This window comes from Paroedura picta, chromosome 17, assembly GCF_049243985.1.
Source record: "Paroedura picta isolate Pp20150507F chromosome 17, Ppicta_v3.0, whole genome shotgun sequence".
NCBI lineage: Eukaryota > Metazoa > Chordata > Lepidosauria > Squamata > Gekkonidae > Paroedura > Paroedura picta.
In genome coordinates, this window is record NC_135385.1 from 20,142,022 (window position 1) to 20,163,138 (window position 21,117).

At 53.9% G+C, this 21,117-nt stretch overlaps 2 protein-coding genes and 1 pseudogene across 2 annotated transcripts in view; 2 read left to right on the forward strand and 1 right to left on the reverse strand.

The window, feature by feature from the left end:
- CLUAP1 (clusterin associated protein 1) overlaps window positions 1-21,117 on the forward strand; it is a 58,087-nt gene that overhangs the window by 1,037 nt on the left and 35,933 nt on the right. The window lies entirely within an intron of this gene.
- LOC143827439 (glucagon receptor-like) lies at window positions 1,765-14,471 on the reverse strand. The gene is made up of 14 exons (XM_077316988.1): window positions 14,345-14,471; window positions 12,617-12,741; window positions 11,962-12,058; window positions 11,752-11,859; window positions 11,181-11,302; window positions 10,794-10,900; window positions 10,109-10,265; window positions 9,774-9,933; window positions 8,331-8,391; window positions 7,121-7,190; window positions 4,755-4,843; window positions 3,388-3,526; window positions 2,912-2,953; window positions 1,765-2,526 (listed from the first exon to the last, which is right to left on the reverse strand). Exons 2-14 carry the CDS (start codon window positions 12,689-12,691, stop codon window positions 2,455-2,457), a joined length of 1,299 nt encoding a protein of 432 aa, XP_077173103.1. The 5' UTR covers window positions 12,692-12,741; window positions 14,345-14,471; the 3' UTR covers window positions 1,765-2,454.
- On the forward strand, window positions 5,677-6,667 carry LOC143827440 (dispanin subfamily A member 2b pseudogene; annotated as a pseudogene).

A 21,117-nucleotide genomic window follows, 5' to 3' on the forward strand; every position in this document is an offset into this window, starting at 1 on the left:
AGCCCCCTAAAGAGCACAATGAGATTGCAGTCCGCTGCAGCGGCAAGACCCCCGTTCCACCCCATCACTCGTGGGAACATGCCCCCCCCCCCAGGACTTCATCTCTGAAGTTACCTTCTAGGGGGCATGCAGCTCCACGGCCAAGGCTGTGGCTTGTGTGAGGGCCTCTAATCTGGAGAACTGGGCTTGATTCCCCCCTCCTCTTCCACATGCAGCCAGCTGGGCGATTTTGGGCCAGACTCAGTTCTCTCAGAGCTCTCTTGGCCTCTCCTATCCCACAGGGGGGAGAGGAAGGGAAGGCGACTGTAAGCCCCTTTGAGACTCCTTTGGGTAGTGAAAAGCAGGGTATGAAACTCAACTCTTCTACCTAATCCGGGTGCTGCATTGTACAACTGGTGACGCGTTCTGTGCTTTTTCTGTACTTGTTTGGCATTCTAATGTGCCCGGCCGTGACTTTATCGTTATCTCTCCAGTGATATTTATTCTGCTGAATGTTGGGCACATCTGTGATGGGGCAACAAAGGAAACTGCGGGAAGGCCTTCCTTTTTATTTTTATTTCCTGGGAGGGGGGGGGTACAAAGGACCCTGTGTCTTTTTGGGAATAAATCGGTCGTTGACTCCGCCAAAGGTGCTGCTTGCTTGTGGATTAGCTGTCCCTGACGTGCCGTCTTGAGGAATGGATATCTGCATCTCCACATGCCATTTGGCTCGCCGGCCCCAGGAGACAGATTTGCTGTGCTGACCCCCGTTGATCTCTCCCCTCCCTTCAGGCCTTTTGTGGGTCCCACCTGGGGATGCCCGTCCCAAGGGGGGACCTGGAGACCCCCTGGAATTATCGCTTCTCTCCTCGTGATGGCTGCTTGGGAGGGAAGATTCACAGCATAGCATTATCCTTCACTGAGGTCCCCTCCCTGCCCCAAATCCCGTGCTTAAACTTCCAAGACCTCATTACTTCCAGCAGATAAAATTGGGGGGGGGGGGGAGTTTAAGACTCCAAATAAACGGCTTGCTTCACCTTGATTCCTAAAACACTCCAGCTCCACCTCCCTCCCCATTAAAAGAAATACTCACACTTCCTTTGCTGAGAAATACCCATTTATTTAAAGATAAAGGTATCCCCTGTGCAAGCACCGGGTCATGTCTGACCCTTGGGGTGACGCCCTCCAGCGTTTTCTTGGCAGCCTCAATACAGGGTGGTTTGCCAGTGCCTTCCCCAGTCATTACCGTTTACCCCCCAGCAAGCTGGGTCCTCATTTGACCGACCTCGGAAGGATGGAAGGCTGAGTCGACCTTGAGCCGGCTGCTGGGATCGAACTCCCAGCCTCATGGGCAGAGCTTTCAGACTGCATGTCTGCTGCCTTACCACCCTGCACCACAAGAGGCTCACCCATTTATTTACAGCGCTCTTTAAAAAGAGAGAGTGGGCAATTAGTCGATTCTGCTTCATTGCTGCCAGTCTAGCGTGACAGTCTGTACATGCCGTGCCAGTAGCTTTCTGGTTTTGAAAGTTCCGAGGCACGCGCGCCGTCTTTGTTCTTTAGAAAAAGCCCCCGCGAAATGGCAGCTCAGCGGGCTTTCAAGGCACAATTCGAACCCCGGGCGGGGCGGCCGCAGCTCCGGAATGGCAGCCGAACAGTCCTCGGCCGCTAGGGGCCCCTCCGCCTGACGGTCAGCGGAATAAATTTCACGAGAGGTCCTTTTGCAAAGTCGGACACGCACGTCCTCACTTTAGAGCAGGGGTAGTAGTAGAATTGTAGTCCATGGACATCTGGAGGGCCGCAGTTTGACTACCCCTGCTTTAGAGCATCTGAGAAAGAACCGGCGGTTTTGTGCCCTGCTTCTTCCAGGAGGCCCAAGAAAGATAAAGATGCGGCTGGAGGTATAATCTGGCTTCCTTAACAGTGTGCCGACGAGTCAACCATTTCTGCTTTTCCAGGGGTGCGTTTGCAGGCACGGAAAGGCCAAAGGGCCCGAGTTCAAATCCATGCTTGTCCCCACGGGAGCCCGAAAGGCCCTGCGTGCCAAATTCCACCACGGAGCCCCCAAAGCAATGCGCTGGCTTCACAGCTTGGAGCACCTTGTTCAGAGGGGATTTGCAGCGCGTGGGAGATTCGCAGTCCCCAAACTCCTGCGGCTTCAGAGCCAAAACCCTGGAGAGTTTCCCCTTCCTCTCCTTGCTTCAAAGAACTGCAGGATCAAACCTCCTGTGGCGAACGCTCGCCCTCCCTTTCCTGCACCCACGCCAGGCCTGCAGGACCCTGAAGAGGCGGCCCTGAGCCCTCCAGTGGAAGCTGCAGAGGGAGCCAGAGACGAGGAGCCGGTCCTGGAACGAGGCTCAGGCGCTCGCCAAAGCAATAACGTCCCAGAGGGGCAGGGCCTCGGTGTCCGTGTCAAGGGGCACGCCCGGCCCTGGGAGCTTCTGCCCCTCCCACGCTGCTTAGGATCGTGGCTCTTCATTGGGTGCAGCAGAGCGCCGTGTGGTCCAGTTTCCAGAGCTGCCATTTCTTTTTCATTTCATATTTCACCTGGAGGAAAAGGGAGTATATGTGTGTGAATATCTGAGATCTCACAATTTGGGGGCATGTTTTAAAAAGCAGACCATGTCCGGTTCCCCAGCGGAGCAACTGCCCGGCGAGCAGAAGGGGCCAGCCCCACGCCGTCTCGCACTCACATCCCAACCGTGCCTGGCTCCCAAGGTCAGGCTATACCATGCTGCCTTCCCACCATCCAAAATTTATAGGAGCCCCCTTGAAAAAAATCAGTGGCTCCAGGCTGGGCCAAAAATAGTTTCTGCTGGGCATTCTGTTAATATAGATGGTGGGAACACCCCCCTAAAGGGGTGTGGCTGCTCAGGATTAGCACCCATCAGGTGCGTGCCCAAGAATGCCTGGTTAGACCGGCGGGACTTACCTCCTTATTTGCAAAGCAGTAGAGGACAGCAACCAGGAACCCCTAAGGGAAAGAGAAGATTGTAAGAATCCAAAGGCATAGATAGACAGGGAGGGAATGGCAGGGGCAACTTGATGGTGCTTTTGTTTTTTGCATAGAGCTATGAACTGGGCATGGTCTTAACAGGAAGAGAGGATGCGGCTCAGTGGCAGAGCCTCTGCTTCACACGCAGAAGGTCCCTGGTTCGATCCCCGGCATCTCCAGTTAGAAAAGGACCAGGCCTTGAGACCCCGGTGAGCTCAATGTAGATGCCTCCCATTTGACTTTCATCTTGTTTAGTAGAGGTCTCATCCTGATTCACACACATCTCCAGCTCCCAGGGACAAATCAGACGACGGAGATTCTGTTTCCTTGCTCAAAGCAGCTCAGGGAGGAGAAGAAAAGCAGCCACGCTGGCAAGGGAGAGAATCCGAACCCAGAACCCTTTCTTGACCCACCTGGAAGGAGTTGAGGAAGAGCGTGAAGAAGACTTTGACGTAGCGCAAGACGCCCGTGGTTTGTTCGTCAGTGGCGAAAATGAAGACCACTTCGTGGATCCCGAACAGAGGGACGAGGGTGAGCGTCGCTTTGGCTAGCCTGCAGGGGGGAGAGAGAGAGAAATGCAGAGCTGGAATCATAGAGTTGGAAGGGGCCATCTAGTCCAACCCCCTGCTCAACACAGGTTCATAGAATCATAGAGTTGGAAGGGGCCATACAGGCCATCTAGTCCAACCGCCTGCTCAACGCAGGATCAGCCCTAAGCATCCTAAAGCATCCAAGAAGAGACCTTGCAGAAGGGAGAGGAAAAACGACTCGGGTACTCAGTGAAATTAATGAGGGGTAAGCTTAGAGAAGAAAACAGGATGTCCTTCGCCCAAGGAATCGCTCACGGGTGGAACTCACTGCTGCAGGGAAGTGGCTGAGGCTCTTAGCTACAAGGCTGAGAGAAAACACTCTGTCTCGGCTCTATATTCTTCATGCTCGGAGGGCAACGCTGGAAAATCTTCTGACCCTGCTGGTGGACCACTTGGATTTTGGCCACTGTGTGCCACAGAGTTCTGGCCTGGACGGGCCGTCGACCTGACCCAACATAGCTTCTCTTATGACCCCACAGGCCATCTCGGCCTAGCCCCCCTGCACAGTGCAGCGACGCCCTGCTCTGGCCTCCGGCAGCAGGCAACGCAGGAGAGGAAGCCAGAACGGAACCCAAGGCTCCATTCGGGCATCACAACCAGCCCAAAATTGGCCTGCAAGTGGACATGAAGCCGGTTAAGCATCAGTGTCCACTCTCAAGGCCTCTTACCCAAGGGAGGGTCCTCTCCCAGCAAGGTGGTCTTTAGGGTTTGATCCTGACAAAGAATTGCAGTGCCCACGATCAGACGCCATAGAAAAGCCCAACAAATCCCCCAGCCTGTGCCCATCATGAACGAACACGAGTTCAGGAGAAGATTTCTAAAGGCTTCTTTGACTCTCCAAGGCTGATGCCGTGAAGCTCACTGCTCTCTAAGGCAGGGGTAGTCAACCTGTGGTCCTCCAGATGTCCATGGACTACAATTCCCAGGAGCCCCTGCCAGTGTTTTCTGGAAGGGGCTCAAGGGAATTGTAGTCCATGGACATCTGGAGGGCCACAGGTTGACTACCCCTGCTCTAAGGTGCTGCGGAAACGCCCATCATCGACCAGCCTGGCCACCCTCCGAAATTCCCCGATTCTTTGCGATTCTTTGCCACCTTGTCAGGGACGAGCGTCGAGTCGCCTGAAGTACAGGGCGTTCCTGCTGCTGTGTGCGTCAGCCGGCTCCCCTTTAGCCTCGGTGGGTGCACTCACCGCAGTTTGTAGTCGGCGTAGCCCTTCTGGCTGGCTCGCAGCTTGGCCAGGATCACCTTGAGGATCTGCATGAAGATCAACAGGTTGATCTGCAGGGGAAGAGAGCGAGAGGCAATCAGTGTGCCTGGAGCTTTCATCTCAAAACATTCACTATGCACAAGCAGGCAAGGAATCCGAGTCGGAAGGGACCTCCTGGGTCATCTAGTCCAACCCCCTGCACTATGCAGGACACTCACAGCTCTCTCGCTCCTCCACTGTCACCTGCCACCCCCTTGAGCCTTCACAGAATCAGCCTCTCTGTCAGGTGGCTCTCCAGCCTCTGCTTAAAAATCTCCAAAGATGGAGAACCCACCACCTCCCGAGGAAGCCTGTTCCACTGAGACACTCCTCCGTCAGCCACTCCAAAGTTCGGTGAAACAAGACCGATCCGCGGGGGAAGGAAGTTTTGGGGTGCCTCCTGGCCTCTAGGCCACAGAGACTTATAATGTAATAATTTCAACAATTTTAATAATAGATCTTGGGCTGGTTTCTACGACTCGCCTTATGAACATATTGCAAACGCCGTAAGCCAGCAGCCTTAGACATTCAACAAATCAATGCACAATAAATAACTACGGGAAAAAGACCGCATTAAATTTCTTTCTTTCTTCCTTCCTTCAACGGATTACCCACCTCTCCCTCCCAAAAAATGGCCATTTCTTCAGCGCTCTCAGCCTAGCCTCCCAGGCTTGCTGTGAGGTTCAAATGGAAGAAGAGAGAATCACTTGTGCTCCCGGTGCCGTTGGGACGAAGGGCAGGATAAACCCGGGAGGGATGAAAAAGCGCAGAGGTCCACCTGCAAAGGTGTGCCACAGGGCCCCGCCCACGGGGGCCAGATTGACAGTTGGCGACAGTTCCTCGGAGCCGTTGCTTGGCAACCGGGTAGAAGCACCTTCCGGCCAGAGTGAGGCCTGCTGTTGAGCAATCCCGGCGGCTGCTTGCGGCCTCCTGTCCATCCCGCCGTGCCCAGGACATGGGCAGGCCCTTTCTTCGGCTCCGTTCCCACGAGCCTTGGTAGCCCATGGCGATGCCAATCACCCCCATGGTGCCCCTGCCCGTCCCGCCTTCTATTTACCTCGAAGCGCGGGCCCCCTACGCCCAGGGGCAGCCTCAGCCCGGCGGCTCCTACAGCCACCCGTGGGTCGCCCCCCACACCGTCCTCCCGGCCCAGCGGCCGCCGCCCGACTACGTGCTCCTGTCGCTCTTCAACACCATGTTCCTGAACAGCTTCTGCTTCGGCTTCCTCGCCCTCATCTACTCCATCAAGTCGCGGGACTGCAAGGTGGTCCACGACCTCGAGGGGGCCGCCCGCTACGGCAAGACGGCCCGGCTCTTCAACATCGTGGCGGCCGTCCTGGGCCTCGTCATCTTTCTCGTCACGGTCGTGCTGGCGGCCGTGGTGGCCAACAACACCGTGAAGAAATGGAACAGCATCCAGTGGTCCGTGAACAAAATCAATTCGTCCGGGAATAACTAGTCGGGTTTCCTTCCCCCGGGGGACCGCGGCCGGCCTTTCTCCAGCGTGCGTTGGAGCTTTTCCGCAAAGGACCAGGCAGGCATCCCACAGCACCACTTGGCATTAAGCATCTTTCTGGAAAGACAGACGTTCTCCACTGGGGGAGTCGCTCCTCTCGCCCGCTGAGAGTCTGCCCCGGCGGTCTCCAAACTCAACACGGGAGTCCAACAGAAGCAGGAAAAAGGTCCGGCTACTCCCATCTTCAACGTCATGACCGGAAGATGCACTGTTCTTCCTGGGCGGTTCGATCCATCTCCTCTCGAGCGAAAAATCATACTTTTAGGGCGCTTTTAGAAATGTTCAGGCCCGGCGTGCGCAGAGAGCCAGAAGAATAAAAAATACAAACGGTTTTTAAAAAGTGACGTGGCCCAACTTTGCTTCGGAGGGGAACGAGGGGCCTCGAATTTCCTCGGAGTTTTAGGTCCGTATCACAAGCACCAAAGCGGTTTTGTAGGATCAGGGTCAGTGTGCGGGACGGGCTCCCCACACTGTGTCTCTCCCACACTGCTGACTGCTTTTCGGAGGTGGCTTGTTAAGCCTTTCCCAGGCAGGATGGGGTGTGGGGGTCCTCCCGACATTCCTTCACACAGCCCTACACCCAGCAGTCCGCATGGGACAGGCTCAGAAAAGGGCCATAACTGCTTCTCCCCTGGGACACCTGGGTGGACTTGGGTACTCAGCATGTGCAAAAGGGGTCTGTTTTGACCAGGGGAAGTGCTGCGCTTCCAGTTGGAAGCCTGAGATGGGGGGAAGTTTGCAGGGTACCCTGCGGCCACTAGGTCCCTCTGGCCCTGGAAAGCAAGTCACTTACAATGGATGCGAGCAGAATCGGGATGCGAATAATCCACCAATAAGCCATGTTCTCGTTCAGGGCCCAGCACCTAAAACACCGAGGAGAAGAGCCGAGTTCAGCACAGATTATTTGAACAGGCAGAAGGGGAAAAAAAACCTACGTGAAGCCCACAGCGTAAGGATTTGCACAATACGGAGAGAAATTTAATCCCATGCTTTGAAGGCACAACCAAAACGTCACAATACTGCAAAGATAGGAAGGAGTTCTAGGAAGGCCGCTGGAAATCCCAAATCCAGAGGAGGAACCGGTCGATCCTGTGGTTCGCTCGCTAATGCTTCCTCCGCGGACCTCAGGAAAAAAATGTACTGCACAACTGCCCGGATGTCTCTAAATAATCTTCACGTCCTAATTAGTTTCTTCATAGGTTAATTGCAGAGTTGCAACCCCTAAACGTATAAAGGACGGTAAGAAATCCTCGTTTGGATTTGAATTCTCCAGTGGCGTTCCTACAGCTTCTCAATATCTTTGTAGCATTGCCAAGTTTTGTTTGTGCTTTGAAAGCACTGGATGCTGTTCTCTGTGTTTTACAAATTCTTAGTGTGTTGCCTTTTGTGCAGTAGATTTATTTTCTGGAGCATTAACGCTGGCCGGCAGACAATAAAGACTCAGGTGGACAGCCCTGCTGGTCTGAAGCAGCAGAACAAAGTTTGAGTCAGGGTCACCTTGAAGACCAACAAAAGTTTAAATCTGGGGATAAACGTTCATGTGCAGGCCCATCTGGGAAAGCGCACGTTTGCATGGAAGCCTTTACTTTGGATGAAACTTTATCGGTATTCAAGGTGCCGCAGGCCTCAAACTTTGGTAGAGAATAAATTATTGAAAGGGTGACACTTTCCTCAGATAGCCACAACCATGTGGGCTCGGACCGCCCGTGCGTCCTTAGATGAGAGAGAAAGCTCCGAAACAAGGAGTTTGGAAACCTGAAAGGAGCTGCTCCAAGTTGCAAGGCTAAAATAACCCCCGTTTCACACACAGTCTGCTAAAGATGCAGTTACAGAAGCCGGTTTTCCCTGCCCCAAACGAAATGAGCGCCCTGGTCAGCATTTGCACGACTGCAGGAACCACAGTTAAATGAAGCCACTGCTCTGTGCCCTGCCCACAATGCACCATTCTCCCCCCCCCCCCCCCCCACGTGGCCTGATTCCTCTGCAGCCCCATCCTCACTTACTCTGTGTTCTCCTTCAGGTATTTGACCACCATCCAGGGAACCACAAAGGCCACAGGGGTCCCTGAAAGTCAAAAACGAGAGTCCCGTGAAGCCGAAAAAGAAAAACAGTGTGACCACCTGTTCTGTTCTTAATCTGCACATTACTTCCGATCGGGCGAGGTTTTACTCGAGGGAACAAGGTTAAGTTGGGCGCACAAAGTATAACAGACGTAAAAAAACAAAGCAATCGTGTGTAATAAGGCCACACAATGAATATGATCCCACAAAGTGTTAGTATATCGGGTATAAGGTTATGTCTTTCCAGTGGGATGTAAGACATTCCTCAATAGACCTAAAAAACCAAGGGTGCAAGCATTCCGTGCAATAAAGAAAGCATTCCTGCAAAGACATAAAAGTCCTTGAGAGATGGTTCAGTTGTTCCACACGGTAGGATCTTCTGACTTGATGTTGTGGAGACGGTAATCCAAGATAACGTTGCAAAAAAATATAGGCTCCAGATATATGTTTGCACTAATGAGGGTTATGACCTTACAGGGCCTGAAGAAGGCTGCTTGAAACAGGGTGAAAACCGGTTGCCTGCCGGAAAATAACATCCTGTTGTCCCATCAGAAAGACATAATATTGTATTTGATCTATTCACATTGCCGTACTATAAACTATTGTGAAAAGGCCAAGTCAGTAAGTTGCCCCGAAGTCAACCCCAGTTGGGCCAGCTGCCAGGATATGTCAATTCGCTCAATCCTGCATTTTCCACAGAGACCAGGGGATGAAAGGAAGGAGGGAGAGGGGGAGAGAGAGAGAAGATGCTTTTTTCTCCTGGTATTATTCAAGTTCGGGGTCGCCCTATGGAACCGGTCCGTTTTCAGTCCAAGGTAGACGATAAGGAATGGCTACTTTGCGCAGCAGACTTGTGGAACTCCCTGCCGCTAGATGAGGGGATGGCCACTGGTTTACATGGATTTAAAGGCAGCTGGTTAGATGTATATATGTTAAGTCTCTTGCCTGCTTGTTAGCCATAATCGCTGGATGGGCTATCTGGGTTCAGGGCCAGAATGCTTCTGGAGAGCCAACAAGGGGGAACTGTTGCCAGCAGGCTCGCCCTGCAGGCCTCCTAGGGACAACTAGTTGGGTGTTGCGGGAGAGATGGTCGACGGAATGGACCTGTGGCCCAATCCAGCAGAGTTTATGGAAAGGTGGATAGGCTGTATTCTGCAACAAAACTTTGCCACTGCTTCACTACTTTGTCATTGCTCCTCTGCATCACTACTTTGCCAGTGCTTCTCCGCAAGTAGAATGCTAACTTCTTGGGGAGACTAGTATAACCCAGCTTTCCCCTTGAATGATGCTTTTCTCAGTGCGGGGAGCTAATCTTGGGGCGGCCCTTTCAACTGGGGACACCGCCTCTTGCAAGCCCACCTCCCGCAATAAACGTCTCCTCCTTACCCCAGCCGAGGTACAGGTAGAGGGTGTAGTAATTCTTCTCCGAAAAGACGGCTCCAATCAGAAGCTTGTACAGATAGACGGCCTCCACCAGAAACCAATAGTGATTGGCCAGGATGCAGTATTGCATCACTACCTGAGCAACCCGGCAGCCAATCGCGGCCTGGGGAGCAACGAGAAGGAGCAGGTGAAATACCAGGCCGACCTCCACGGTGAAACAACAAAAGAGAGGAAGAATGGTTGTTTTGTACCCCGCTTTTCCTACCCGCAGGAGTCCCAAAGCGGCTTGTAATTGTTCCCCTGACCTTCGCGGAGCGGCCAAGGACGCGGCAACTCACTTCGTCACTGAGAAAGGCCTCCCAGTCGGACATCTGGAGGACCTCTTTCCCCCACAGCTTCTCCAGCAACGAGTCCTTGACGATCACCGAAACGGCCCGCAGCCCGAAGGAGGCAAAGAGATTCGCGTGGATGTAGTTCCGAGTGCAGCGCAGTTTCCTGTGGGGCCGGAAACGACACGGTGCTCAGAAGCTGGGAACGCGACCCGCCCACCCTCGACCCAAATCCCTTGCATCATCCCCCCCTCCTGCTGGTCTGAAATCCCCAGTCCGAAGCTCCCTGTTTCAAGCCTTTGATGCCGTTCATGGATGCGTTACGATTAAGCAAAACGGAAAATTAACTGGGAGACCAAAAATTAAAAGTTTAAGAAACGAGAAGCAATTTAGGAAGCCGGTGAAGATCAAAACGGGCAGCATAAAAAGTGGGGAACCAGCACAATAAAACCACGCCAGTAAAAGCAGCAAGCCAACGAGCGAGACACAGCGGGGCCAATGAAATCAAAACCAGTGGAAAAGCAGGCCGGGAAGATGACACAGGCCACCAGCAGCGAGCAGGAAAACCTTTTTAAAAAGGATATATTCATTCAGGCACCAGCTTTGTGTTGCTCCCATGTTAAGCGCCATGCCACGCTGCGGAGCTACACAGGGACAGCGGCAAGCAAAACATGGCCCACTGGCACCCCAATACCTGAAGACTGTAAGGATGAGGAGGGCCAAGATCAGGGACAGCAGCGACAAGGAGTAACCCACCGTGTAGATGACTTTAAAGCTGACCATCAGCTGGTGGGCCCCTTCCTGTTCCAAAGAGAAAGAGCACTGCTTTGAGGAGCTACATCCGTCTCCTGCCCACCCCAGCCCGCCAAACTGAGCATAGCCCTTATTCCGAGCTCCAAAGTAATCATTTACTGAAAGCTCTGTTTGCAAGATGCTATTCAGTGGGAAGGGATGCGCCGGAGGAGAGTGGAGGATTTGGGGATTTTGGGGGGGAGGGAGTGTTGCTTGGGGTAAAGGCAGCAAGCTAAATCGATCAGCATCCAACCCACCACCCGGGCCGAGAAAGCGCTCTCCTCCTCACCTCTTCGCTGGCGCCGTCCGTCTCCTCCTTGCACTGGGAATGGTCCCTCCAGGCCTCCGTCCCGTTGGGCAGCGCCCAGTGCCCATCGGCCCCGCACCTGCGGCTGACCACCCCGTGTTTCACTGCACAGCATTTGGAAGAAGGCATTTCTGGTTAAAAAACGGGTAGAAGGCCAGCTTCTGTCCGGCTCATGCAGTGGCGGCTTCCAGTCTGGAGAGCCGGGTTTGACTCTCCACCTGCTGATAGTCGCAGTCCTGAGAGCTGTTCTCTCTGAGCTCCCTCAGCCCCCCATTTCACAGGGTTCCTGTTGCGGGGAGAGAAGGGGGAAGGCATCCGCTTTGACACCGTTCAGCCACCAGGTGGGGCAGCTGAGCCACGGCTGCCCCATCCTTGTCTCCCGCTTGGAGCTGTCCATAGCAGCCATGCAATTGGGGGTGCTGAAAATCTTTTGCCCCAGGAACGTTTTCATAAACTTTGTTTTAGCCCACCTTTCTCTGTGGCGGGGATCTGAAAGAAAGAGCTGCCCTGGAGGAGGAGGAGGAGGAGGAGCGAGGGATCAAGGCCGCCGTACCTTTTTCAAACCAGGGCAAGTAGAAGGGGCAGGAGACGTTGACGGTGGTCCCGGGGGTCCCGTCCGGCCAACACGCGTACATGTCAAAGCTTCGGTTGCAGAACAGCCCTGCAAGGGACAGAAGAAAAAACAGGCGAGCCGGTTTGACACGCAGTGAATGCAACACTGAGCTCTTTCTACTTTCCAGAAGTGGGACCGATGCTCCCTTACCGGCGGGATACGGGTCGCTCTCCATCTTCTTCAAGCATTCGGCCTTGTACCTCATCCATTCCTCAAAAGTCTTCTCCAGGACTTTTCCACTGCAGGTCTGTGGAAGGGACAAAGGAGACACCTTACGCTGGAGGCAGGTCTTTCCGAGCTCAGACGCAGTCCAAGATCTCACACTCAAGGCAGGGCAGGAGAACGGCAAGGGAGGAGGATGCCGGCTACCGAGCGGTGGGCCTGAGAGAGCCCCAGAAGAACTGCTCTGCGGGAACAGCTCTAACAGGACTGGGACGAGCCCAAGGGGACCCAGCCGGCTGCGTGGGGAGGAGGAGCAGGGAATCGAACCGAGCTGGACAGGTGAGTGGCTGCCGCTCTCAACCATGACACCAAGCTAGAAGGGGCCACACCGGCCATCCCATCCAACCCCCTGCCCGATGCAGCCCTAAAGCATTTGGGTCGGGAAAACAATCTCGGTGGCAAGCAGCAAGTCCTCCAAGACTGCTACATCTCCCTCACCCTGCTAAGTGGTGGTACGGGGGACCCCCGCACCCGTCACATAAGCCAGAACAGGGAGATGCCACCCGTGGGCCAGGAATGCCCCCTCCCAATGACCAGATCCCAGTGTGGGGGAAAATCTACTCTGACCACCCGATCGTCTTACCTCTATGGAAAACAGGCCCACCCAGAGGAGGTGCACGAACCTCAGGGCGCCCTGGAAGAGATGCGCGTCCCTCATGGTCAGCGGCGTACGGCTCACCGGTCCACCACGACGGCGTCCCAAGACCCCTGGGAAAGAGAGGCTGCGTCAAGGCCCGTGTGCCTGGGGAGGAGCGCCACACCAAGGGCCAAGCCCGAATTAGTCTCTGCTGAGGTTCCAAGGGCAAGGGTGATCCTGCTCCCTACACTGCCGGCCAGAAAGCACTCCTGTATAAGAGGTAGAAATAGCTATGAAGGAGAGACGGAAGGAGCAACCTCTAAGCGGAGGAAAGAAGATTCTTCAGCTGCCCCCCCCCCCCAATTCCTCTACTGAAATCGGTCCAGGGGTGCAGCTCTTCTGGGGGCGCTGCTGGATTCTGGCCCCGACCCGGAGAGGAGGACGGTTTCCTTCGTGTTTCCTTGGAGGTTGGGAAGCCCCTTCCACTTGCCGTGTGACGGAGAGTGATTCTATTCCGGGCTCCCTCCTGCCACCTCCGGGTGGGAGAGAAAAGAGCTGGTTTTTCATCCCCCAAAGGAATCCCAGAGCAGCTGACAAACACCTATCCCTTTCTCTCCCTGTGACAGGCAACCTGTGAGGCGGGTGGGGCTGAGAGAGCTCTGAGAGAACTGCTGCTCCACAGCTCTAGGAGAACCGTGGCCGGCCCAAGGTCAGCCAGCTGGCTGCGTGTGAGGGAGGAGGGAGGAATTGAACCTGGTGCTCCAAACCAGAGGCCGCTGCTCTTAACAACCAGACCACGCCGCAAAAAGAAGCTCTTATAATTGGATGCGATCGCACTGTCTGATAAATTTTAATGCCGCAGTTTCCACGCTGCAGCCGCTCGGTTCCTATTGGCGCCTACTCAAATGGGTAAACCAAGAGGTGCTTGGGCTCTGCAGGTCTGGGTAGCAAACTTACCCAGAGATGCCTTTCCCTAGTCGTGTGGCTCAGCAGCAGGAGGGAAATCACTTTGCACGCACTCAGAGGCACCTTCTCCTCAGACTCCCCCCATCCTCAGGCGGATCCGTCCCGGCCGAAGTTAACCCTTACCGCCTGCCCTCTCTGCTGGGCTCCCAAGCCCACATGCCTCGGCAGCGCCAAGGAGAGCGGTGAAGCCTCACGGATCTGAACCGCCAAGCCGCAATGGATGCCCCTGCAGAGAAGCCACGCCAGGGCTCCAGTGGAGTCTGACGCTGCTGGGCTCGCGCCGTGACCCTTGTGGGGGCTGGAGACACACCCTCCCCTTCAGCCTCCCAAAGCGGGTGGGTGGGATTGCTCTGCAGGGCGGTGGGAGGGGGAGACTCTCTCTGACCCCCCCCCCATTTCTCTCAGAGCCATGACAAGCCAAGAAAAGGCAGGCAGCCCAGGAAGGGTGAGATTGACAGAGCCCCTAAAGCTCTTCCCAGATTCCGTCCAATTAAACCCCCCCCTCCCAAAAAGGGGCCAAGCGATGCACAGAACTGGGGTGCAGATTAGCCCCCCAGCGTGACCTCTTCCATCCTCCTTAGCCCAGGACCCCCCCCCCCGCCTCCCCATCAAACACACACACAGGCTAGGTCATTTAGTCTGGGGCAGCGCTCGGAAGCCCCCGCCCTAGAACCCCCGGGGACAGTCGTGCCGCCCCCAGCCTGTTGCTGCGAAAGGGGCAAGACGGGGAACTCTCCGGCCCCAGCCCTGCGCGCCTCCCTCCCTTACCTTCTCCCTCGGGCGTCCCCGGCAGATGCGACCCCTCCAGTCCCCTGGATGCTGGGGGAATGGAGGGAGGGGAGATTCCCACCGTGTCTCCGCCGGCCTCCTCTCCGATCCGCACGGTCGAGCTGCAGGCGTGCCTGGACTCGTATCAAATGCGCCGTGGGGACTGGGCGGCTCGTAGATGCGCGCTCGCTCCGCCCCTCTCGGCTCCACGTGGCTCTCGTCATTAATAACCTCCGGGAGGGAAGGGAGGGGGCGTGGCTTGGCACCTTATGAATGGACCCGGCGCCGCGGAGACTCCGCCCCCCGGGGCTGGGAAAGCGTGATTGGCTTCGCATCTCGGGTCCGGCAGAATTGCTCAGGGGGTCGTTAAGGGGGTTCCAGGGGGTCTGCAGACCGATTGAGCCGGTCCCCCTCTAAGATTTTCGACCCGCGCAATCGCAGCTTGGGGGGGGGGGGTGTAAGAGGGCGAAGAGCTCCCTCACATCTCCCTGGGAAGCACGACGCTCACATTATGGTGGCGGAGGGGAAACAGCTTGGCGGGATGGGGGCATTTAAAGAGAAATGCGACCCGCTATTGGGGGAATGGAGGGGGGCGAATCCCACTGTGTCAGTGTCTATGGATACCACTGCTGCTCATCAATTTGGGGGACTTTTGCCCAGGGAAGACGCATCACCCGTCTTGTACTGATTAAACATCGCCAATAAATTCCAAATAAGCCGAGAACAATAATTTATCAAGGGGCACGCAGGGTGGCGGCTTCCTGGGTAATCTGTTGGGTTTGACCTTTCATGGGGACCGATCAAGAGAGTTTTGTGATTGCCATGGCAGCAGGAAACAAGGAGGGGACAATTGCTTGCTTTTTGGGGAACCAACCTCACAAGAAAGGTCGAGACTATTGGCCAGTGCCAGTGACCTCACCGATTCCGTGGAGGTGCTGAGAGGTGTGACATTGTGATGGATGAAACAATCCCCGTTTCTTCAGGTCCTGCTAATGTAAAATATAGATCGTTACGGTTTGATTACAGGCCCTTCTTTGGCCTTGTTTGCTCTCGGAGGAGCCTCTGGTGCCGTATCCCTTCACTAAGAATTTCCCCCTTCCCGTCCCGCGTCCTTCAGACTCAGTTAAAGGACAAACTGTCCTTGCTTGTTAACCAATTTAAAACCTTCCTTCGGGAAGACTGCCTAGCATGTGGGTGGAAGAAATTGGCCGTGTCTGCTCCAGTGCTTTCTTTGGCTTTCGTTCATTAAAGCCAGCGGGGTACCTTGGGCGAGTCACAGCTCTCTTGGGGCTCTTTGTAGAGCAGTTCTCTCAGAGCTTTCTCAGCCTCACATACTTCTCTAGGTGTCTGTGGTGGGGAGAGGAAGGGAAGGCGATTGTAAACCGCTTTGAGACTCCTCCCGGAGCATCGAACCTGCCCACACAAACCAGGAAATATTTCCTGAAATTTAACTGGAACCTCATTTGCTGTAGTTTATGCCCGTTAACCTGAGTCCTGTCATCCAAGAACATACCTGCTCTATCCTGGGCATGGGGACTTCGCATCAAACCTCTGGGATTGTCAGATTTCCTCCTTCTGTCTTTGAGCCTGCTGCGTTTGCACAGAAGCCAAGGACCTGGGCTTGAGGTCCGGGGCAGGATCGCAATCTTCATGTCCGCAGGCATCTATCTCTGTATCAGCAAAGCGGTCGCTTCCTGTCGGTCCGGATGACGGACCGGCTGGGCGACAGATGAGCTCGTGGGTCGGGGGAGGCGGCTCTCATGTAGGGAACGCACGGGCGAAGATTCCTCGAACGAGGAACATTACAGATAACATCAGGGGGGAAATGCTCCGCCCCAGTTGGGCCCCAGCCGTGGCTTCGCCAATAATGCGATCGGAGCAGGAGGCTAGGTGTAAAACGGTTCAGAAAGCGAGGCAGATTTGCACGGGAAGAAAGAAAGAAAGTGTTCCCATCTTGTTATCTTGGCCAGCAGGACTAGGGAGAGATAATTAAGTCTTTCTTCTGCGCTTGGCTCCAAAGTCCCAGGGGTGTTTTGCCCCACCAGAGTTATCACGAAATCCGGACGACGAAGACTTTCGATTGAGCCCGTGCAGAAGTCGGGTGGATGTTTTCATGCTGTCCGCCAAATGTCCTGCGAAGAATTTTGGGTCAGAGGTGCCGCCCGGCGGTTTAAAGCGAGAAAGTAGGCTGCAGATTCAAAAGTAGGTCAGCGGCCCCTTGAAGACTGGCAAAATTGGTGGCTGGGGAGGAGATTTTGAGAGTCGCGGATCACGTCTTCAAATGCAGCAGATATTTTCTTACATTTACGCAGTGGAAAAGCAAGCCTGAACCAGGTCTGAGTATATTTCCTTTGCCAGGAGAGGAACCGGTTCGTACCTTCTTTCCGACAATGGCCAAATGACCAGAGGCTTTAAAAAACAGAAATACATTTGGGAGGGAATCCAGGCCCCGAATGCTTTTCAAGGGGCCACTTCTAGCCTGGGGAAGAACGAGAAACGCAAAAAACTGATGCCCGTTACGAAGGAGCCCCTGCAGCTTAGCATGAAAAGCTCCAGGCAAAATGTCTGCAGGGAGGTTGCCGGTCCCATGGCTCATTAGCCAGATATGTAGGGGGGTCTCAGAAAGAATAGCTTCCGTTTGTGGCGTGCTTCCTGAAGGCTCAACCTGTTTCCCGTTTGTTCCCTTGCGGGAATTCTTAGGAGGAGCCTGAGAGGTTGAGCTCCTGATCTTTTTGTTTTGCTATCCCTCTTGGGGTGGGGTGGGGTGTCTGGAGCAGAGAGAGCCTGACTCACCTTGGATGACTTCGTTTGAACCTAGAACGTGCCCATCTTGATTTCCACCTTTTAGGACCGGCAAATTTTTATTCAAAATCTGAGCTTGTTACGGTTGAGGAAATTTTGTTCCGTTGTATCTGAAGAAGCATAGGTGCACGTGAATGCTTATGCCGGGAATCCCTAGCCAGGGAGGTTAGATTTTAGGGGGAGGCAGTCTTCGATCCTGACCTGTCCCAATCAAGGATCTCCCCTCGCTCCAGATGGCTTTAAAAACAGCGTCAGATGCCGCCCCCCCCCAATTCTCACAATATTCCTTTTTCCCTGCAAGAGGCTGGGTTGCCAGGGCAACCCGAAAAGTAGCTGCACTCCTGCAAGAGGAAGGAATCTCACAGGTAGGGATGCCAACCGCCAGGCAGGACCTGGAGATGCCCAGGCTGGAATTACAGCTCATCTCCAGACTAAAGAGATCAGCTCCCCTGGAGAAAAGGGCTGCTTGGGAGGGTGAACTAGGGATGCCAGCCTCCAGGTGGGACCTGGAGATCCCCTGGCTGGAATTATGGCTCATCTCCAGACTAAAGAGCTCAGTTCCCCTGGAGGAAATGGCTGCTTGGGAGGGGGGGACTCCATCGCATTACACTCCACTGAGATCTCTCCCTGCCCCAAATCTGGCCCAGTCCTGGCTCCCTCCCCAAAATCTCCAGGTATTCTCCAACTCAGCTGGCACACCCTCCTCACAGGTGCTCTGGAAGCTGCAGTTCATTGCCCTGTTTCTCAAATGGTGGGTGGGCAGATCCTGCCACCCCGGTTTCCCAAAAATCTCCAGGCGCCACTGACTCCTGTCACGGATTCTGATAAAGCACAGGCAGATAACCTTGGCTTTGTTGTGCCAGGTCTGGAATGACACCAGACGCTGTAGGGCAGCTGCTAATTTGCATCCGTGTGACACGGAATTGGCCTGTTAGTGGGAGGGGGGGCCTTTGATCCGGCTCCCTTCCCCTGTCTCTTCCGATCGGCCTCTTTTGGCTTTGCGTCTTGTTTTTAAGGTTGCGATGAGCTTGCTGCAGGCACCGTCTGCCTCTCTCCGGACTCAAAAGCAAGTGTTCACTCTTGTTCTCTCAAACAATTCTGTCCTGTTTTAGCTGCCCCATCAGTGTGGTATTGAAGATCAAGGAAAGCTTCAAGGGATACAGGAATCTGCACCGGATCCCTGCCTGACCAAAGATCGGTCTTGTTTCCTCTGATGCCAGTGGCAGAATTTAACCACGAACCCTTGACTTCCCCGAGGCAAATGGAGGCCGAACCAGGCTGGATGGAACAAGACATGCAGGAACTGGGTAGATTTACGTGCCTGAATCGACCAGCCTAGGCTGGTTTGCTATATTTTCATCCTATTGTGCTCCTGCCTGACTCCCCTAACTGTGGGTCTGTTCTTTTTCTCACCTCTGTTCCCTTAGCAATATTATCTCAGCCAAGGGCTGCTGCCACATTCTCTCTCAGGGAAGAGTTTCGGGGTTGGGTTTTTTCCTCCCTCGCTGGAATGTCGAATGTCTTCCGAGCAGAGGTCAGAGACGGAATTGCGTTTGGGAACAGACCTGATGAGCTCTCTTTGAAACTCTAGACTGCGATCTTTAGCCTACTTTACTCTATAAAGGAATGACTCACTTGATTCTTCTGGGTGCTGGAGTTATGGGCATCGGGGTGATTTTCCTGAATACAGACTGGATGCTCTCGTAGCCAAAAGCTTGGAGGAATTTCTCTCCCCTAGAGATGCTCTCTCCCCTAGAGAAAGGCAGTGGGCCTCGAATTTCTCTCCCCTAGAGAAAGGCAGTGGGGCTACATATTCTAGGCTAGGGACGGCCAAACTGCATGATACTTGCTTCCTGTGGCTGTACCATACAGAGTGAAGCACGCGCCCCATGCTTGGCCTCCTGGATGCTTTCTGCTCTTGTCTCTGTGTCCTTTAAATCAGGGGTGGTCAACCTTTGGTCCTCCAGATGTTCATGGACTACAATTCCCATGAGACCCTGCCAGCATTTGCCAGCATTTGCTGGCTTGGGCTCATGGAAATTGTAGTCCATGAACATCTGGAGGACCACAGGTTGACTACCCCTGCTTTAAATGTTCCTAGTTGACAATTATTTCCATAACAGATTTCTGTTGCATTTTCCGTTGCAGATCTTAAAAGGTTTTTCCCTACGGCTGCCCCATAAGATGTTTTCACAGCCAGAGGCTCAGAAATCCACTATGTTCCGTGGGATTTATTCCCAGGTAACTGTGTTTAGGGTGACAGTCCTTGGAATCAGTTTGTCAACACTTCTCTATGTTTGTATCTGCAGGCCGACTTGGGGTGGGGAACGATTGTACCCCTAGAGCAGTGGGTCTCAACCCGGGGGTCGGGACCCCTTTGGGGGGTCGAACGACCCTTTCACAGGGGTCGCAGCAGGGCAAGCAGCTTGGCTCGGGGGGGGGCACCATCCACACAACAGCCTTGCGGGGCAGATCAAGAGAGAGCGTTCGTCTGTCTGGAGCCGCGGAAAAGAGCGAGATCGTCATGGTGGGACAAGAGGCAGAGCTGAACTGAGAAACCCCAGAAAAAAACAATTTATATACAATCATGAACAAGGGATCTTCATGCCATTGCTCAGTTTCAGCTTAATTTCCGTGAAAGAACGCTTGCATGATTTTATGGTTGGGGGTCACCACAACAGGAGGAACTGCATTAAAGGATCGCGGCATTAGGAAGGTTGAGGACCCCTCCCCTAGAGTGCTGAAACCCCTTGGGCCGTCCCCGGGCCTCCCCCCGAATGCATAATCATCCTTAACCATTTCGATTTTTCTAAACGGTTCCCAACTCTCCTAAAAGGCAATCCAATTAAAACGCCACTCGGTCTTCGATAGCGGCTCCGATGCTGCCGTTTGGTTTTCCGCTCAAATGAAACCCAAGGCGTCGGGGTGCCGAAAGCGACTTTCTTTGCCCTCTTCCCCCGCAGGGCCGTGAGAGGAATCCAAATTAACGGTGGCGGATGTTTCAAGTAATCTTACAAGTGCGACTTGTCAAATTACTCGGGTATAAATGTTAGATAATTTAAAAAAAACACTTATTATAAAAGGCTGCTGGATGGATGGGGGAGGGGGGTGCACGTCTGCTATTTCTGGCAGTGGCATCCAAACTTTCGTATCTTTTAAAGTGGATTGCAGGGCTACCCTATTGAGCTCTGAGATTCCCGGAGAATTCAGCTGTGGGTGGGAACAGAATCCCTGTCTTATAGAACACCTTGCCAGGAGCGTCTTCTCTGAGTCACCGGATCCCAGCTCTCATTTGCCCTCTTAAGGGCTAGAATCTTGCTCTGACTTAATTGTTTTAAAACAGAAATTCTCAGGTTATCCCCATGTGCCAGAAAAGCATGACCGTTTCTCCATTCTGCCTGAAAAATTCAGGGACGTAACCATAGTGTCTGGGAGACAGGCATCTCAAAAGCCCTGGGCTTCGTCACAGGTGAGAACACCTTCGTGATGAGCAACTGTGCGCCAAACCAGGTATTTTCCATTGCATTTCTCCCAAATAATAAGGGTAGCGAGTTGGGAGTTCCCATAACATACTGCTCGTCATTGATGCTGAAAATCGGAAGAGCTGAGGGTTTGTAATCACCCCCCTGACTTGTGCCCACCTCTGTATAGCATCCCTGGTCTTCTCTGGTGGTCCATGCGCCAAGTTTAAGTACGCTCAAAGCAAAGCTCAAAAGAATAAAATCGTTTTATCAAGAAGGGGGAATACCTGCAGCGAAAGAGGCGCGAGAGAGACTCAACTAACTGCTTAACTGTTGTTGTCATTCCGTCTTGCCCGTTTGAGAGGCAAGCCAGCCCCGCTCAGCTTTCCAGAGCTGATGAGACCAGGCCAGCCGGTGCTATCTAGGGCAGGCCTCATAATCTTATCAACGCAGTGAAAAGGAACGACCTCCCTAGCGATTTTAATTTGACGCTGAACTCTCTGGGATACA

Excerpts from the sequence above, each read along its gene's own strand:
- LOC143827439 (XM_077316988.1), bottom strand. The coding sequence starts at position 12,691 with ATGAGGGACGCGCATCTCTTCCAGGGCGCCCTGAGGTTCGTGCACCTC. Across the intron at positions 9,934-10,108 it reads AGGCCTTTCTCAGTGACGAA|GCCGCGATTGGCTGCCGGGT; the intron begins GTGAGTTGCCGC and ends GTTGCTCCCCAG. Across the intron at positions 8,392-9,773 it reads CTACCTGTACCTCGGCTGGG|GGACCCCTGTGGCCTTTGTG; the intron begins GTAAGGAGGAGA and ends TTTGACTTTCAG.